Source organism: Pseudopipra pipra, chromosome 19 (assembly GCF_036250125.1).
Source record: "Pseudopipra pipra isolate bDixPip1 chromosome 19, bDixPip1.hap1, whole genome shotgun sequence".
NCBI classification, from domain to species: Eukaryota; Metazoa; Chordata; class Aves; order Passeriformes; family Pipridae; genus Pseudopipra; species Pseudopipra pipra.
Window position 1 is genome coordinate 6,447,422 of NC_087567.1, and position 17,699 is coordinate 6,465,120.

The following is a 17,699-nucleotide window of genomic DNA, read 5'->3' on the forward strand; positions in this document are numbered from 1 at the left end:
CAGGGCACAGGCAGCACCGTTGCGCCCCAGCTGCCTCCTGCCCTTTGCATCTTGGCGTGACGTTAAAGGAGCTCAAGCTGGAGGGGGGAAAGAGAAAAGAGCCAACGTCTGTTTGTGTTCAAGCCATCCAGCATTTTTTGCAGACATCAGCCAAGCAGCAGCAGCAATGCCATTGGTGGGAAGATGGAGTTATTTGGGGAATGCTGGACTCCGCACCATGAGAACAGCAGGGGAGGAGGTTGGTTTTAATTTAACAGGCCATGTTTACTCTTCCCCTCTCACCTTTGGACTGTCTGAAATGTGCAACGAAAGCCCCAGTGGGGAGGAAGGGGCTGTGGGTGCTTCCCCCTCCCCATGGCTGCTCCCACGGCCCCCCGGCCCCGTGGCTCCTCAGCGCCTGTGTGCAGCAGCCTCCCACGTTGCAGACCCAGGGCAGGGATTTCTCATGCAATAAACAACCAGACAGATGCAAAGCTTCAAAAATATCCAGCTTTAATCTGTAAACTTGCAAAGACAGACCCAGGAGCAGTGCAGAGGCAAAGGAGGCACTGGGGCAGGTGAGAGACGAGCAGCTCGGGCGCAGGGCCAGGGAAGATGCTGACGGGGACAGATGTGCAGGACAGTCCCCAACTCCTACGTGCAGCAGTGCCATGCCCTCCACAGCTGCTCTTCACATGAGTGCTTCAGCTGCAGAACCAAATATTCACCATCTGACTGCCCTGGGTAGTGCTCAGGGGAGCAGGCAGAGTGCTGGAGGGGTCAGCAGTGCTGGGCTGAGCACCAGGGATGTGCAGCAACACGGAGGTCAAGCCTTGCCCCTGTGCCCTGCTGATGCCCAACAGAGCAGCATTTGCTGGCTGGAGGATCTCAGGCATCTGGTCTCCAGTGAGTGGGTTCCAGCCGCTGTTTGCCAGCAGCAGGAAGGAATAGTTGTGTTCCATGGGCAGCGATGGGAGAGAAACCCAGCCTGGCCTGGGAGCCAGCAGGGCTGGAGCATCACTCCAGGCCACAGTGAGCATCTCCTGCATGAGGCTGGAGATGGTTTAGTCTGGAGGGATTGAAAATAAAAAGGTTTTTCTTAAAAAAAAAAAGAATTCCTCTAATTTCCGTGACTACAAGATGGGGAAAAATAAAGTTGTTTCCACATTGCTGTGTGTACTAGAAATGCCCCAAACATCGCTTGGGTGCTCCCAGGGGAGTTTTATTTCTTATCACAGTTGTATGGGCAGGGAGCAGGTTTGGCTGGACCCTTCCCCATCCCAGCCCTTCCCTCAAGCAGAGCCAGGATACTATGAGGATATCACTGCCCTCATGGTGGCATGAAGATAAAAGCCAATGGCAGCAACTGCAGCAGAGAGGAGCCACAGCCCAATGTGAGCGTTGGGGCGTGGGGCAGCCCGGGGGGCAGAGCTAAGGATCCCTGGAGGGAAGCCAGAGCCTGGCAGCACCAGGGACACAGGGGCTGGATCAGGCCCTTCCAGCTGGACAAGAGCAGAACTGAGAGCAGGGATGGCTGCAAGGGAGGAGAGGGCTGGGGGCTGTGGGGGGGCTCATCCATGGCACACGCACTGCCCCTCCAGCCGCTCCAGGTGTCCCTCAGTGAGGTGTGTGGCTGTGTCCTGGGTGATGGAGGCATCGCTGTGGCTCACTGGCCAGGCTGGCAGTCACCACACCGCAGTGATTCCCACAGTGGCACACAGCAAGCTCCAGGCGTTGTTTCACGGGGCAGAAGGATCTGGCCCCTGGATCCTGGAACTGGGGTGAGGGCCCTCCTCGTGCACTCTCTGCTCCGCTGTATTGTCCCGTCCACCTTGGCTTGTCAGAGCCTGGTTCCCTCGGGCACTCGAGGGCAGGATCAGGCCCCTCTCTGTCTCCTGCCTGTGCCCTCAGGGCTGCTGGCTCCTCCCGGCTGCCCTCAGGAGAAGACACAGCAGCTGGATTTCTTCTTCTGTGACTCGATATAATCGTGGATCTGGAACCGGGGCTCGTCCAGCGGCTGCATCGCACGCTGCTTCAGCTCCCTGCAGTGGTGGGGCCGTGTTACCCACACACACACACTCCAGCATCAGTGTGGGAGGTGGTGGGGCTGCAGGGGACACCTCCCTTGCTCAGTCCCCTGGCCCCAGGTACTCACTTGGCAATGGCCAGGAAGGCCAGCTCCACGTTCATGCCTGTCTTGGCGCTCGTCTCCATGAAAGGCACCCCATATTCCTGCAAGAGCAGCATGACCCCATCAGTGGCTATCCCCAGAATGCTCTCCTGCCCCTCTGAATCACCCGTTGCCTGGCCAAGGCTTGGGGGCCATCCCCTCCCTGCCTTGCCGCAGGTTTTTTGTCTAAGTGACTGCCCAAGAGCCAGGTGGGTCTGGGCACCCATCAGAGGGGATGGCACAGCTGTATGGGGACCCTGAGTGACAGGCAACTGACTGGGGGAGATGAAGTTGGGTTAGACCCTGGCACAGCTCACCCTGGCCAGCGATGCTCCATCCTCTGTCCTCACAGCCCTCTCGCTGCTCACATCAGCCTGCCAAGGGAAGGAAAATGTCACCACACACCAGGCCAGCTGGCACCCTGGGGCATCTGGCAAGCAGGCAGTGTGGGGTGCTCACGGGACTGACAGGAATGAGGGCCATGGGGGATCCAGGAGCAACCAGTGCCCAGAGAATCTGGGATCTGTGGAACATCTGGGACCTGGTGGCATCGAGGATATCAGGGGGCATCCAGGACCTTGGGGACATGGGGGATGTGGGGCAGCATCCAGTATCTGCAGGCATCCAGGACCCAGGGAGGCTCTGGTACCCTTCTGGGCATCAAATACCCAGCATCATCCAGGATCCAGAGGCATCCAGTTTCAGAGGAAAATCCAGTACCCAGTTGGGCACTGGGCACCCGATAGCACCTAGGACCCCTGGAGAGGATCTGGGGCCTGGTTGGGCATCTGGGGCTTGGAGTAACTTGGGATTCAGGGGTGCATTCAGGCCAGAGTGGGCATCCCATACCCAGCAGCATCCCATGCAGGGAGCATCCCGTACTGGGAGCCTCAGCCTCGTGCTGCCCCCCACTGGCTGTCGGGAACCCTGCCCACCCCCCGGCCCCCTCCAAACCTCTGGGGTCACCTCTGGGCCTGGCTGAGCCCAGAAAGGAGCAGAACCCAGCGGAGGGTGCAGGCAGGGTGCACACAGCTGGCAGGCAGAGCCCACTGAGCCCATCCCTGCACAGCCATAGGGATGGTCAGGGCATGGCACAGCACCACATGGCAAAGCACAGGGCCAGGGGACCCTGCATGCACCTTGTTGCCCAGCAGCATGATGACCACATCCTTCTGTGCGTACTCGTGGATCTCCGTCAGCCAGGCCTGCAGGGAAGTGGGGCTGTGTCAGGATGAGTGGTACCCCCGTCCCTCCTGTCTCAGCCCTTACATCCCCATGGTACCCCTGTTCCTCCCTCCTCAGCCCTCACATCCTCTTGGTAATCCTGCCCCTCCCCTCAACCCTCACACCACCCCACGAGGACAGGGATAATGACTGTTTTGTTGGCACGGGAACTATTCCAGCATCAAAGCCGAACAGCCTTGAAAACGCCCCGTCTCCTGGCTACAGCCCAAGCCTACGAGTAGTTCACATCCTTCCCAAACAGCGTTTTCTCCCTCCAGGCATTCTCCATGTCCCTGGACAAAACTCATCCAGCCATGCAGGACCCAGCCAGGTGCCCTGGGACGAGCTCCAGACTGGCTGAGTCTGGCCAAACCAGCCAGCACTTATTTGTAAAACAGGTTTCCAACTGCCCTAAACACCCATCCAGCCAAGCAGGGCACCCACGACCCCAGTCCCTGGGGAGGAACACACTCCTGACCCACGGGGGGACTCACGCGGATGTTGTCAAAGGACATCTTGCTGGTGATATCGTAGAGCAGGAGCAGGGCTGGAGGGGAAGAGGCAGAGGCATTGTCACGCTGCAGGGATGCATTCCAGGCAGTTCCCCCATCCCTGCCAGACCCCAAACCCACCTTGGGCATCCCTGTAGTAAGCGTGGGTGACGCTGCGGAACCGCTCCTGTCCTGCCGTGTCCCAGATCTGCCAAGAAGCCACCCTGGTGAGATCAGGGAGGGGAAACACCCTCCCAGCTGAGGATACCTCTGTGGCTCCGTGCCCCAACGGCCCACGACGCTCAGCCTGGGGGAGGTTTCCAGCAATGTGGCTGGGAATTGCTTCCCCCTGCCCAGAACTCACCTGCAACTTCACCTTCACACCATCCACGGCCACCACTTTGTTCTGCAGAAGAGAAGGAGAGCACATTTATCAGCCAGCCCTGATAAATGTCTTGGCACATGTGCCAGCCAGCCCTGGTGCAGAGCTGGCACTCCCCAGCCCCTCAGCTGCTCTCCCACAGCCGGTGGGATGAAGCCAGGCTGCCCGTGGGGCTGGATGTTGCAGCCTCATTGCTACAAACCCTGATCCTGCTTGCTTGGCAGCTACAGGGACATCCCAGAGCAGCAGTCCCTCTCTCCAGGATGGAAAAGAGCAGAACCAGTGGAGACAGGACAGCAAGATCCCAGCCTGCTTTGGGTCCGGTGTGTCACTCATCTCCTACAGCCAGCACCCTGTCCTGTGGCTTCTGGGTCCCCTAACAAGCCAGCTAATGATGCCAGTTGTCCTGCAAATCCTAGGGACACCGACCCACTCTGACTCCTGCCGGGAAGCTCCAGGATTGCAGCAGTTCCTGTCTGCCTGGCCAGGGAATTTGGGCAGAGCTGGGGAAGTGGGGAGGTCTGTATGAACCACATACAAATGTGCATTTATTAATAATACCTTGGTGTGCTTTTATAAAGTTTGCCCATCAAAAAGCCCTGACCTTTCTGTCAGGATTCCTCTGCTCCGTGTCCTGGAGGAGCCAGCTCTGTGCTAAAAATTTGGGTTATTTACAGTAATTTAAGGGCTTTGGGTGCTACAAGCTTCCTGGGGACACCCAGTGGATGATTTGGATGTCCTGCTCAGGTATCCTTGATGGTGGGAGCCTTGCTTGGTCCTTAAATGTGGTTGCAAACACTGAGTTAGGGGGTTGCATGTAGCACGCAACTTTATCCAGTGTGGCAGGAGGAAATCTCCTGGGTCACGACGGTTTGCAGTCAGGCAACTGGGCTGGTACTAGGAAGGGGAAGAGGCACTTCCATGTGAGCAGGAAAGGCAGCTATCAGGGCTTAAGCAACAGCTCTACTCAACTCGGAAGCGCAGGGACTTCTCTCCAGAGGCCAGAAGAAAGAAACGCAGAAGTTACTGAAAAGCTATTTTTAAGACTCTTAAAGAATCATACTTGGAGGGATGAGTCTGAAAAGAGAAGACCCCTATAAATAATTTGGTTGCCTGGAATTGTTTGAAGTGGAAATTCAGCCCCTGTGGAGATGACAAAACTTGAGCAAATGGGCTGGATAAAACAAAAACGTGCCCTAGGAGACTCTGGAGATTTTCTACCAGCAGTGAGCCGTGAACTGCTGGAGGAGATGCTTGCACGAGGCAGGGCAGGTACCTGAGGGCTGGCAACACCCTCAGGGAGATCAGTGCGGAGCCCAGCAGAGGAACACAGGAGATTTTACCTCTTTCATGACTTTATCAGAAGGACAGGCCTCATAACCCCTCCAAAGCAAACCCATAGCCCTCTCTGTCCCCCAGGCCCTGCTCACCAAGCCCCCAGTTCCACCACAAGGCAGGAAACCAGAGCAGCTGCAGCTGTGGGGGCAGAGGAAGCAGCGACCGCGCTCCACACGTGTCGGATGTTGCAGGCAGAGCCCTGCCTGGGGACACCCCCATGACTTCCAGCCTGCTGAAATGCTGCTCTGCCCTGTGCTGCAAACAGCTCTGCCTCCCTGAACACCTCCAGAGAGACCCTGCCACTGAAATTTGGTGAGCAGAGAGCAGCACGGGGGTTTGAGCAGGATTTGGTGATCTTAACAACTGCTCAGCAGCCCATTTCAGCCCTTTCAAAGCACAAGGTTACAACAGCCAGAGCTGACCCCGCCAGCCCTTGGCCTCAGCCCAGCTGGTGGAGCATGCTGGCTGCCCACTACACCCCCAGCCCACACACCCAGCCAGGATGAGCTAAACCCAGGCTGTTTGCTGATTTAAAGACAAGAGTTGACAACACCAGTGGGCTCTTCTGTCTGTTGCTGCTCTCCCAGGGAGAGGTAGGAGGGTTTCAGCAAGTGACTGCTGCTGGTTGGGAGTTTATTTGGGGTGCAGAGGCTGTTCCCCCTTCCCAGCACCCCATCCTGGTCGAGGTGGGGGTCGGGGAAGGCAAGGGGCTGGCAGCTGTGGTGGTCTCACCCGGAAATCTATGCCCACGGTGGCTATGAACGTCCCGGAGAGAAAGGCCCCGTCTTTGAACTGGAGCAGGAAGCAGGTTTTCCCCACGCCCGAGTCTCCAAGTAACATCACCTGCAAGATGTGTGCAGGGAGAGGTGTCAGCGGGAGGGAGCAGCATCACTGAGCGGTGCTGAGCTCCCCCCCAGACCCCTCTGTCCCTTTGTTTCTTTCTCCAGGGCTAGTCCTGCCAGGTTTAGGGAGCCCCGTGGGAGCTGGAGGTAGGATGGGACACCCAGAGATGTAGCCAAGTGGTGCCCCAGGGCAGCAAAGCACCCACAGCCACGGAAGAGGGGGAGAGCAGAAGATGAGACCTGGTGGGAAGGCAGGTACCACAGCAAGAAGAGATGTTTCCTAGCCAGCCCCTCACCATCTCCCAGCTCAGGAGGCTCCTGGAAAACTGGCAGTAGCTCCCACATTCATGGAGCCACCTCCGCCCACACGTTGCCCCTGGCCCGGGTGTGCCCAGCCCGAGAGCTGCTGATGCATGGCTTGGGCAAACCCCGCGTGTCCGGGACTCTGTGCCCAGGGCCCGGCCTGCTGCAGACACCAAAGCAAACACGGTGCTTTTTCCCCTCCTGCTAAGCAAACAGGCTCAACCCCCGGGCTCCCTGGCCACTCCAGCACCACCGGACCCAGGCAGGCAGCAGCCAGGACGGATGCTGGGCTCCATAATCACAGCCTTTCCCGATGCTGTGCTCTTCCTGCTCACCTGCAGCAGCCTGTTTCTGCCCAGCAATCATTAACCTAACTCTGCCTACATCTATCCCCTGACGAAAAATGGCAGCAAGGAGGACTCCAGCAAAAAGGTCCATCCCCACACTCCCACCCTGCCGGGACGTTGGAGCCTGCAAAGCAAACCTCTGCAGCCCCATTGCCTCTGTGACAGGCAAACACAGTGAGCCACCTTCCACAGGGGTGGCACAGCAAATGCCAGAGCTGGGGGCTGGAAGTGCTTTGCCTCCTGCCAACTCACTTTGCTGGTCAAGTCCTTCCCTGACCCTGGAGGGCAGCTGGGAACACCCCTCCTTTCTGCCTCCACCTCACTCCCTCAAACATAAAAATTGCCCTCCACTGAGATGAGTCAGAGCAGAGAGGATAAAGGCAAAGGAATGAAAATGGTTTAGGGAAAGTGGCAGCGTGCAGAACCACTTTGAGAGCCGGCTAAGCAAGGCAGCAGGAGGTGTTTGGGCTGACACCATCAGTGCTGAGCTCGGCCTGGGGCTGCATATTAAATCTTTCAGGTAAAAGGTTCATTGGTCCTGTGCCTCCCCTGAGCTGCCGGGAAGAGGAAGGTGCTTCCTGGGGCAGCCCTCGCCCGATCCGGGATGGGGAAGAGGGGAGCACTCAGGGAGGAGGGTTCCCACCCCAAGGCTTGGCAGGGGTGCAGAGGCATTTGCAAGGCAGGGGGCTGCGGGGCGGGAGAGGGGGGAGGTCCTGGACTGGCACCGGGGCACACACACTGCTGCCTCCTTGGAGCCCTTGGAGTGCTGTGATGGGCTGGATGGGGTCCTGCCTCCCCTGTCCTGGGCCATGGGGGGCACCACTGCCGGGCCGGCAGGAGCCCCTTGCCTGAAGCAGGTCAGGTCAGGCTTTCAGAAGGCAGAGTTCGGCCCTGACCCCCCCGGGGAGTCCTCCCAAAGCCCTGTTCCTGCAGCTGGTCCCTCCCATTGCCACTGCCGGGCAGGGACACCCCTGGGGCACAGACCTCCCCCCGCCCCCGGCAGGAGCCCCCTATCTCCACCTCCCGGGGAGGGAGGACCCCCATCCCCACACCTGCAAGATCTGGGCACTCCCGGGGCAGGGGCGGGAAGGGCTGGGGGGGTTCAGCCGGGGCTGCTGCCTTCTTCTCCTTCCCCGCCTCGCGGCCGCTTCCTGGGCGCGATAGCAGCAGCGGAGGAAGCGGGCGGCCCCCGGCACGCCCTCGGACCCCTCTCGGTCTCCCTCGGGTCAGTGGACGAACCCAAACCTCCAGCCCTGGCAGGGATTGGTGGGTCCATCCCTTCTCATCCCGCGCTGCCTCCCACCTTGCCGGCCAGCTCGTAGTCCCGGGGCGACGCCGGAGGGTCCCCACTGCCTTTCGGGGCTTCCCCGCTCCCCGCTGGGCGGGTCCCGGTCTCCGCCGCCCCGTCGGGGCCGCTCATGGTGCGTCCGAGCGGAGCCGCCGAGTCCCGACGCCGCGGGACCAGCGGGAGCCGCGGCCCCACCCGCCTTCCTCCTCCTCTTCCTCCTCCTCCTCCTCCCAGGCCAATGCCACCCCCGAGGCTGTGCCCCGGCGGCCTCCGTGCCCAGTCTGGCCACGGGATGAGAAAGATGAAGCTGAAGGGTGGTAACCTGCCCCGCTGCACTCCCACACCGGGGACCCCCGGGGTGCTTGGGTTTGCCAGAGGCTGGGCTGCACCGGCCGGCGGGCAGAGCACTGGCACATCCCTCCCGGCACATGGATGGGGAGAGGAGGAACAGCTCACCCCACAAATGAACAGCCCCCTGTCCCACACGGGGTGTAGGGATGGAGACCACGGTGCTGCCAAATCCCACCCTGCCACGCCGGGACAGTGGGGATGGCAGCTCCCACTCCCACCCCAGGGCAGGGGGTTTGTCCCATCCGCTGCAGCCCCAGCGGTGCCGAGCTGGGTGAGCACCAGGGTGCAGCAGAGCCGGGGGGAAGCGGGAGCAGCCGCCGTTACCCGGAAGCCGCGCTCTGTGCCGAGCCGGTTCCTGCATCTCGGCCGGGACGGCTGCCAGACCTCCCGCTCCCCCGGCTGCTCACAGCCCCCCGCATCCTACACCAGCCGCTGGGGCTCGGCTCATAGCACGCTTCGTTTGGGAAAAGCCCAAGCACGGGAATGCAGGAGAAGCCCCTGGAGAGAGACAGGGATGTCGCGTTATCCAAAAACTAACTCTGTAAAACCCCATCCATGTCCACACACTGCAGCTGCCCAAGGTCTTCAGCCTTACAGGCACCACTCCACGGACAGGAGCCTTGAGCTCCCTCTCATCTATTTTCCCTGGGATACCCAGCCCATCTCTCCCACGCCAGGGCTAATCTCAGGGCAACCCCCATCCCTGCTCATGGCACTGGGATCCAGGGGTGCAGGGCTCCAGTGCAGAGCCGTGCCCCTCACTGCTCTGTGGGTGAAGGCCACGGGTGGCTGTGGGAGGGCTGATGGCAGAGATGCCCTCTGTGATGGCACCCACCTCTGCACCTCTCCGGGACACCGGCCCCTGCTCCAGCCAAGCCTTCCTCTGCCCCTCAGGAAACAGAACCTGTATTTCCAGTCCTGTAACTGCGCTAAGACCCAGCTGGGGGATTTATAGTTTATATATGCTCTTTGGCCAGGAAAGTGCCCAGAGCTGGAGGCTGGAGGCACTCGGAGCTCCTGGAAGTGGCTGAGCTTTCCTGCAGCTCGCTGGGGAAGGGGCTGGAAGGATACGGCAAACCATGCTGGAGCTCATGGAGTTGCCTAGGCAGGAAAGACACCTGGTCGAGCATCACTTCCACACTGCTGGCATTTGCTGCAGGAGGCAGCCAGGAGCCGGCAGAGATCAGTAGTGTGGCTGAGCTTCCTCTGTCTGCCCACAGGGGTGCCCTTGGCTGACAGCCCCTGGGATGCTTGGCCCCAGACTCCCCACACCGGTACCACATGTTTCCCTGCTTCCTTGGCCTGGACAAGAGAGAAAATCCCTGTGGGTAATAGCATCCCCATGGGTAACAGCCCCTTGCTGAGCCCCAGCCTCACCACGATGCTGAAGGGATGACAATTTCTCCATCCCAAGCACTGTCCCTGTCTTGACCTCCCTTAGGAGAGGCGACATACACATCAGAGCCACTGGAGACCCTGCAGCAGCTCTGCAAATAGCTCTGGATGGCAGCCGAGTGCTTTTCCCAGGCACTGTCACCATCTGCCTGACTTTTTGTGAGGGCCCTGGGCTGGACACAGGCAGGACACAGGCTGGCATCTCCCTGGCAGAGCAGGGCTACTCAAAAATCAGCTTTCCATGTGTGATGCAAGAGGCTGCACTCAAACACGGCCCCACCAAGTCTTTTGGGATGTGGAACTTTGTCCACCCATCCCTCTAAGCAGTCCAAAGCACGCCAACAAGCACATAGCCAAACTGGGCCCCTGATCCAGCAGCACCAAAGCAAATTGTCCAATTCTTTGTGCTTAAAATGATCAGAATCACAGATTCATAGATTCTGATTCCCAAGTAAAGCTGCTGCTCATGATTGGTACACAACCCAGGGACCAGGGATTGGTCTCTTACCGTAAACCCAATGCCCACGGTGGCAGAGAAGGAGCCAGGAATGAACTTGCCCTGGTCAAACTGGACCAGCAGAGACGTCTTCCCCACGCCGCTGTCTCCAACCAGGATTGTCTGCAAGGACCATGTAAAGATGTGTCAGCAGGGGTGCAGGCAATGCTGGAGCCTGCAGGCACAGTGAGCAGCCGGGGGCCAGATATTTGGGGAGGGCCTGTTGGAAAACCTCTTTGGGAGGACTCTGGGGTCACTGGATTAGGTCCAAAACTGTTTAGTAAAGTGAGCATCTCCTGCAGCTGCTGCACACAGCTGTAGTCACAGCCACGCAGCCTTGCTGGGTCACTGGGCAGCCTTTGTGCTACTTTAGTGCTGTGAGCCCACAGCACTCCCCCCAGAAGGCTGCTGGGTTTAAACTCATGGCACCCCTCCGCCTCTCCAGCCCTCCATGGGAAGTCCCAGGGCTCTCCCACGGGGAGCAAGACTTGCTTGTCCCTGAGCAGGAGGGATGAGGGAGCTGTGTGGGTGTCAGAGCTGAGGTGGTGCTGTCACCTCCTGAGAGCTGCCAGCCCATAGTCCTGGTACCCACATTGCACCCCTGAGGAGCCAATCTTCCCTTCTGCTCCAAATCCTTGACCTAAGCGAGACCTGCAGTGCAAATGTAACACCCTCCCTCTCCTCTGTTGGTGTCTGGGTTTTGTTCGCAGAGCCACTGGAGCAAACACTCCCATCCTTTCAGGAAACCGAGGCACTTTCAACCCTTTCACAGGGACATAAGTTAAAATAAACACTCTGCTAACAGGCTTCTTGCTCAGAAGTGGATTTGGCTGTGTCTTTCAGGACATGGGTGTTCCTGTAGATGCAGTTCTGGAAAACAGACAGCCCTCTGTCACAGGGCTGCTGTCACCCCTGAGGCTGCAGGGCTGAGCCCACGAGGTGCTGGGGTGGAACCTCCCCACTCTCTGCATCCACCTCTGATGCACTTGGCTGTATATGTTGTTTCCCCCCTTGATCTGTGTTTAGTTCAATGCAGCTCCAGCAGCCCTTCTCCATCCTCGGACACCTCAGCCCTTTGTCCCCACCCTGGAAGGTGCTTCAGCATCTTCCCAATATCCAGAGGAGTCTGTGCACATGACTGATCCCGTTCCTGCATCACCTCCCCTGCCCTGAGGCACCCCGGGGTGTAACCTACCCTGGCACCACTTCAGACACTGTGTGTCCCCCTTGTGAAGTGCAGGATGAGCATGAAAGAATGTGTTTAATCAGGTGCACAAACAGCCCCGGCAGATCAAGGCCTGATTCCATGCCCTGGGAGGCCATGCAGGTTCCAGACACCAGGCACATACCACAGTACCCAGCACTGTGCTTCCTGCCATCCCACAGACCCCAAGGAAGTGACCTGAAGCCAAAATCCAAGGAGCTTGAGGAGCACAAGCAATGCAGGAGCGTGGTCTGGCAGGAGACCATCATCCTGCCTTGCATAAAGCGCTGCCCCACAACCTGCCTGGAGCCTGTTCACCACGACACGCTTCAATGAACGCTCACTGTGGTGAATCAGTGCTTTACCATGGAAAAAACATCCCAAACACCAAACATCTCCTGGGAAAAGCCTGACCTGACGGGTGGAGCTGTTGGCAGGAGGGAGCCTTGCACCTCTGCCAGACGCACGCTGCTGCACAGACCTGAGTGCTGAGAGGCAGCAACCTGCGTCCAGATCCGCAGCCAGAGATTTCTCCCTCCTCCCTAACTAGGCTGTTTGCAGGTCACTTGTACATTCAGAGCAGCCTCGTGAGCTGGGAGCCTGCACAGGAGCTGGGGGGATGTTCAGAGGCAGAAATGTCTGGGTGAAGCCCTGGCACGTGGGCCAGAGGAGCTGGGTCATCCCTTTCCCTGAGGAAAATTTCCCTGCCCAGGTCCCCTTTGGCTTTGCCCTGGGGCCCAGAACCTTTCCCTGTGCAGAGATCATAATATGGATGGGAGCAGCCTCACAGGAAAACACCCCAAAAATTCATTACCATGTGGCTCCTGCACTCCAGTCCTGCATTTTTTTTGTGCTACACACTATTTCCAGGCAAAATACTGGTCCTGGGAGGTGCAACAAGACTGATGCACCCTGCAGCGCTGTCTTTGGGAGCAGTTAATGCAGAGAACAGCATTAATTATGGAGGGAGGAGAGCTGGCTGCAATGAGCACCAGAAAGCCTCCAGAGCCCAAGGTTTACAGAGAACATGTATAAAAGGCAGATTCCCCTATTAATAATTTAAATGGGATTTATAATAGAGACAACTCATGAATTGCTTCATGACTTAATCATAATAGTAAAAGTTGGCCTGGATTAGCCAAGAGATGTTCCTAACAACTTTAGGAAAACCTCATGGGCTCCGTGGAGGGACTGCACAGTGGAAATCACTGTGACCCTCCTGGCTACAAAATAAACATAACATAAGAATAGAAACCCCACTGTGGAGAGGATGTGGCCAGCTCTTGAAACCTCAGGCTGGATATCCCTGAGTCATGACAGCAAAAAGTCTCCCACTGACAAAGTTCTGTACCTGTCCTACCTCTTGCCCTCATCCTCAGCCACAGCCTGGCCTCCTCTGCACCCCCTCAGCCCCCCAGGTTTTCCCAGTTTTTTTCTCTGTCTAGAAAACTTTGGCAAAATGTTGCAAGATTCCTTTTGGTTCTGTCATTCCTCTCTGCATGGGGATGTGGGGATGGAGCAGTGCTTTGCCAGGGTTGGGCAAGGCACAGAGGGAAACCTGCCTGAAAAGACCTGTCTGCCTGCTCTGCCTTAAGGAAAGAGAAAATATCTCTCCCCACACCTTAAATTAGTAGTTTTGTGGCTAAATCAGACCTGGATGAATCACATCCAGTCAAAATCATTGCTGGCTCAGCATAGTCTGTAGGGACAAGGCAAAGCAATGGAGTGGTGAGGGCAAACCTATTCAAACTTCCCCTACCTGTGCTGGCAGCCAGCAAGCAAAGGTGGTATTTTGGCCTAACCTGTTGAGGGAAGATGGGTTTACACGGCTGTCAGGGCAGCACAGGGAGGTGACTGCTGCGTTTCCAGTGCCAGCCAGGCAGGAGGAAATCTGGGACAGAGCGTGTGGGTTGAGGTTGTCTTCCCAGTTCATTTCTGAGCTTTAGCATGTGGTACCTGGACCTGAGCTAAATGTAGCTAGTGGAGGCCTGACAGAATAAAGCCCCAGTCAGGGGGATGCTGGGAGGGTGGAATTGCCCTCCACAGGCTCTGCTGTTGCTCTCAGAGAGCAGCTGAAGGCCCAAACACAAAGGTTTGTGCTCAGGTAAGCAGGATTTATCACAATGAATTGTGGCAAAGGTGTACGTGCACCCCAGCACAGCTGCCTGCAGAGCTCAGCTGGGACATGGCCCTGGGAGAGGTCTGACAGCAAATCTGTGGCTGCTTTCAGCCCCTCACTCTCAGGGACTCTCAGAGGTGCATTTCTGTGACTTATTTTTACCTCCTCTATATAACAAAATTGTGCTGTCTCTTCCCTTCTCCAAGCAATGCTCCAGGGTAACTTGGTTGCTGCTGGGTGCTGCTTGAAGCTGTTCTGTGCCACAGGAATACTCCAGGGCTGTTCCCACCTGCCCAGGCACTATTTCACCATGGCCAAGACCCTTACACTGACTTGAGACAGAGCCCAGGGCCCTCTGCCAGCTCAGCTGGGCCCTTGCCCTGGCAGAGGCTGTATTTCAGCCCTGCAGACATGAGCTCTAGAGCTGTGTATCAAACAAAAGCTGGCTCAGATCACACAGGAGATCCCTGTTTGCAAACCCCCTGCTAGCACCTTGGATCAACAACAGCCAAGGAACACATCCTCTGCCACTGAGGCTTGTTCCAGGTAAATAGGTCCAGGAATTCCACAAAAGGAAGAATGATTTGGCAATGGGTCAAACCACCTGCAAGCAGAACTCAGCATTTTGTGTCAGGTGAAACTCTTCTGGAACAGCCCAGAACAAACCTCTCCTGTTCCTGCTTTGGTTTGCTCCTGGCCCGTTTCCTCCCCAGGCCTGGGTCTAGCCACCAACCAGAAACCACTTAACCTTTGTGTTCAGACTGCAAAGCTCTCTGGGGTTTCTCAGCACATCTGAAATGTGATTCCTTGTGCAGACACAAGATCCAGTGAGGTATTTGCTGCCTCACACCCCTGGAGTGAGAGCAGGCTTGATTTTGCAAGATTAGCAACCCAGCCAGGAAAAATACCAAGGGAAACAGCAGGGAACAAGGGACTGGGATGGTTATTTGCCTGGGCAGCTCTTCTGCCCAGAGACTCGTTTCCACCAATGTCATTCCTTAACAGCAGCTCGTTGCTGGAGAAGAGAGAGTTAAGGCTCTGCAAAGAATCCAAGTTTCTCCAGTCATCCCTGGAGGCATGTCCTACGTACTCCATGTACAACAGAAATGAGAGCTGATAGTAATTGATATTTTTCTGCTAATCAAGGGTTGGGCACATTGCCCTGAGTACAGCAGGATACAGAACAGACTGGTGTTTGTAAAGACTGATCCACACAGCCCCAGCCCTTTCCTCTGCCTTGCCCCATCCCTGTTTTTCTCCTGCTCCCCGGGGGGTGCCTGTCCCTGCACAGTCACTGGGGACTGCAGCAAAGCACCGTGAGGACAGCAAGCAGAACGGATGGGTGGATCTGACAGAGATCAGTGTCTCTTCCATGACTCCAGGAGTTGCAGGGCAGCGTCCGACTGCAGGGAGCAAAAGCCTGCTGTCCCCGCAGCAGAGCCTGAGCTCCCCAGGTCTTGCAGGGACCCCGATCACCCTCCGTGCAAGTGGAGTTACAAAACACAGTCCCAGGAACCCCGCGGAAGAGGATTTCAAAGGAAGGAGGGCAGGAATGGATGTCTTTTGGAACACAGCTATTTCATAGCAGGGAAGTCTCGACTCCCTAGGCTGCCTCTGGCAAACAGAGCCCCGGGGTTCCGCTCCCCCCCGACCCGCCCTGAGCGCGCACAGGACAGCGGGAGCGGCTGAAGGGCGGCTGCGGGCTGTGCCGCGGGGCTGGCCCCATTCCAGCGCTCCTGGCTTCCCCAACACTCCGAATCCTGCCACCCCCCTTCCCGCCGTCACCCGGGAGGTGGCTGGGACCGGGGCCAACCCCTGCAGGCTGTCCAGCCCCGGGAAGGGGAGAGAGCTGCAACCGCATCCCCCCACGGCCGCGCCGGGATGGGGGGTGTCGGACGGACCTCATCGGGGGACGAGGAGCGAGAAGGGGAGAGAGATGCAATTTGTCCGCAAGTGCAATTAGTCTCCCTGCCCTGTATGCCCCCAATCCCGTACGCTCTGTAACCCCATCCCCGGTCCCCCCCATCCCCATCCGCAGCCGTACCTTGTGCAGCAGCGCCTCGTTGTATCCGTCCCCCCCCGGGCCGGCGGTGTAGGACCCCATGGCCGGGGGGGATCGGGGGGCACCGGGCAGGGCCGCCCCTGCAGCACCGCGGACAGCGCCCGGCCCCGCTCAGCACCGCGGGCAGCGCCCGCCCCGCTCGGGACCGACCGGCCCGGCTCGGCCCCGCAGTCCCGGCCCGGTTCGGCACAGCCCGGCCCCGCTCGGTGCCCGCAGGACAGCGCAGCGGTGCCCGGTGCTCCTCGCCGCCGCTCGCAGGGTTCCCCCGCCCGGAGGAGGCGGCGGGGGGTGCGGGGGGAGGCCGGTCCCGCCCGGGGGCGGGGAGGCGGAGGGAGCTCCCCCCACTCCGGCAGAGCCCGCCGGTCCCTCTCCCCCTCCCCATCTCCGACCGCCGCGATGGAGACCTTCCGGCTCCCTCTGCAGAGCCCGGGGCTCCGTCCTCGCCACTGGGAATCGCCACCTTTCCTCCCTCTGCTCCAGGAGGCGCCCACGGGGCACGGTCAGCCCTGCACCGGCTCCGATCAGCCGCCGAGCTGAGAGAGCGGGGCCAAGTCCTCTGCACTGCTCCAGTGCTCGTTGGCACTCACGTTAGGGAGCCCTATGCCCGCACCGGGGCTGTGCCGGCTGACACCCCTCCAGCTGCCAGCCCACACAGATGTTGGGTGTCCGCGGGCAGGGGTGAAGCACAGAGCTGCCTGGTCACTGGGGTGTCACCCCAAGGAGGGGCAGCAGATCGTGCTAGCCAGGTGATTGCAGCTTCTTTGCCAAACTGGTGTTGAGCCTGATTACCCCGGCAGGTCCCCTTTGGAATCCCATTGCATTTACAGAGCCTGGTTAGGACCCTGCTTGGAGTGAAAAACAAATAGTATTTAGAAACAGGAAGAATCTGTGCCTAAACCTGGAGGTGACAGCTGATATCTCATTGAGATCTCTTCTTTACAACTCCCTTTAGAGCAATCTGATGTTGTTGATTGCACTGGAAATAAACTAATCTTTACTGAGAAGTTTATTAAGAGAAATTCAGTCTCCTGTTCCCTCCTTCCAGATCAGCAGATGGCCCTAAGCCAGAGGAACAGACCATGCTTCCAAGAGCCATCTGCACCTGTCCGATTGCTGTTTGACTGCCTGGGCCTGACATTGCTAATTATATCTGCCCATTATTTCCTCTGACTGCAGAGATGGTTCTGCTGGGTCAGATGATCAGACTTGGCAAACAACAGCCAGAAAAAGTGAAAAACAACCCAGAGGGATGGGGTGTTTTAGACTCACCTGAAGCTGAGATAACCAACCCAACCTGACATAGACCATCGTGTAACCAGACCACCCATTGGCCTCATGCACTGGAAGACAATCAATAGCATAAAAATAAATTATATCATGAGCCCTGGTGTCTGGATCAGATAACTGACAAGTGGTGCAGCCAATACTGTAGTTCAACATAATGCACACACTCCACAACAAGTAGGTCCAGGAAGATGAGAGCAGCAAACCTCAGGGTGGCTTCAACAAAGCCAGGGCAACTCTGTTCTCTTAAACACATCAAGACCATGCTAAAACTCTCATGGATGTCAGCACAATCCTTTCCATGGGTCACACAGACCCCAGAGACCCAGGTCTGCTGCATGTACTGTGCAGCTCTGACCAGGGCACCCAGGCTGTGCTGGTACTCAGACAAATCTCTCCCAGAAGCTGGGATGAACTTAACCCC

General features: G+C 58.0%; 1 protein-coding gene across 4 annotated transcripts; it reads right to left on the reverse strand.

The window, feature by feature from the left end:
- Positions 1-475: 475 nt before the first annotated feature.
- Positions 476-16,396, reverse strand: RAB37 (RAB37, member RAS oncogene family). Of its 4 annotated transcripts, XM_064675924.1 has the most exons (10): positions 15,974-16,396; positions 10,619-10,729; positions 6,317-6,427; positions 4,229-4,270; positions 4,006-4,072; positions 3,868-3,920; positions 3,289-3,354; positions 2,467-2,523; positions 2,135-2,211; positions 476-2,021 (listed from the first exon to the last, which is right to left on the reverse strand). In XM_064675924.1, exons 1-10 carry the CDS (start codon positions 16,031-16,033, stop codon positions 1,916-1,918), a joined length of 750 nt encoding a protein of 249 aa, XP_064531994.1. In that variant the 5' UTR covers positions 16,034-16,396; the 3' UTR covers positions 476-1,915. The 4 variants fall into 4 exon arrangements, with proteins under 4 accessions (XP_064531994.1, XP_064531996.1, XP_064531995.1 ...); XM_064675926.1 differs by lacking the exon at positions 6,317-6,427 and having other exon boundaries at positions 15,974-16,386; XM_064675925.1 differs by lacking the exons at positions 10,619-10,729; positions 15,974-16,396 and adding an exon at positions 8,380-8,566.
- Between the last annotated feature and the right edge of the window lie 1,303 nt (positions 16,397-17,699).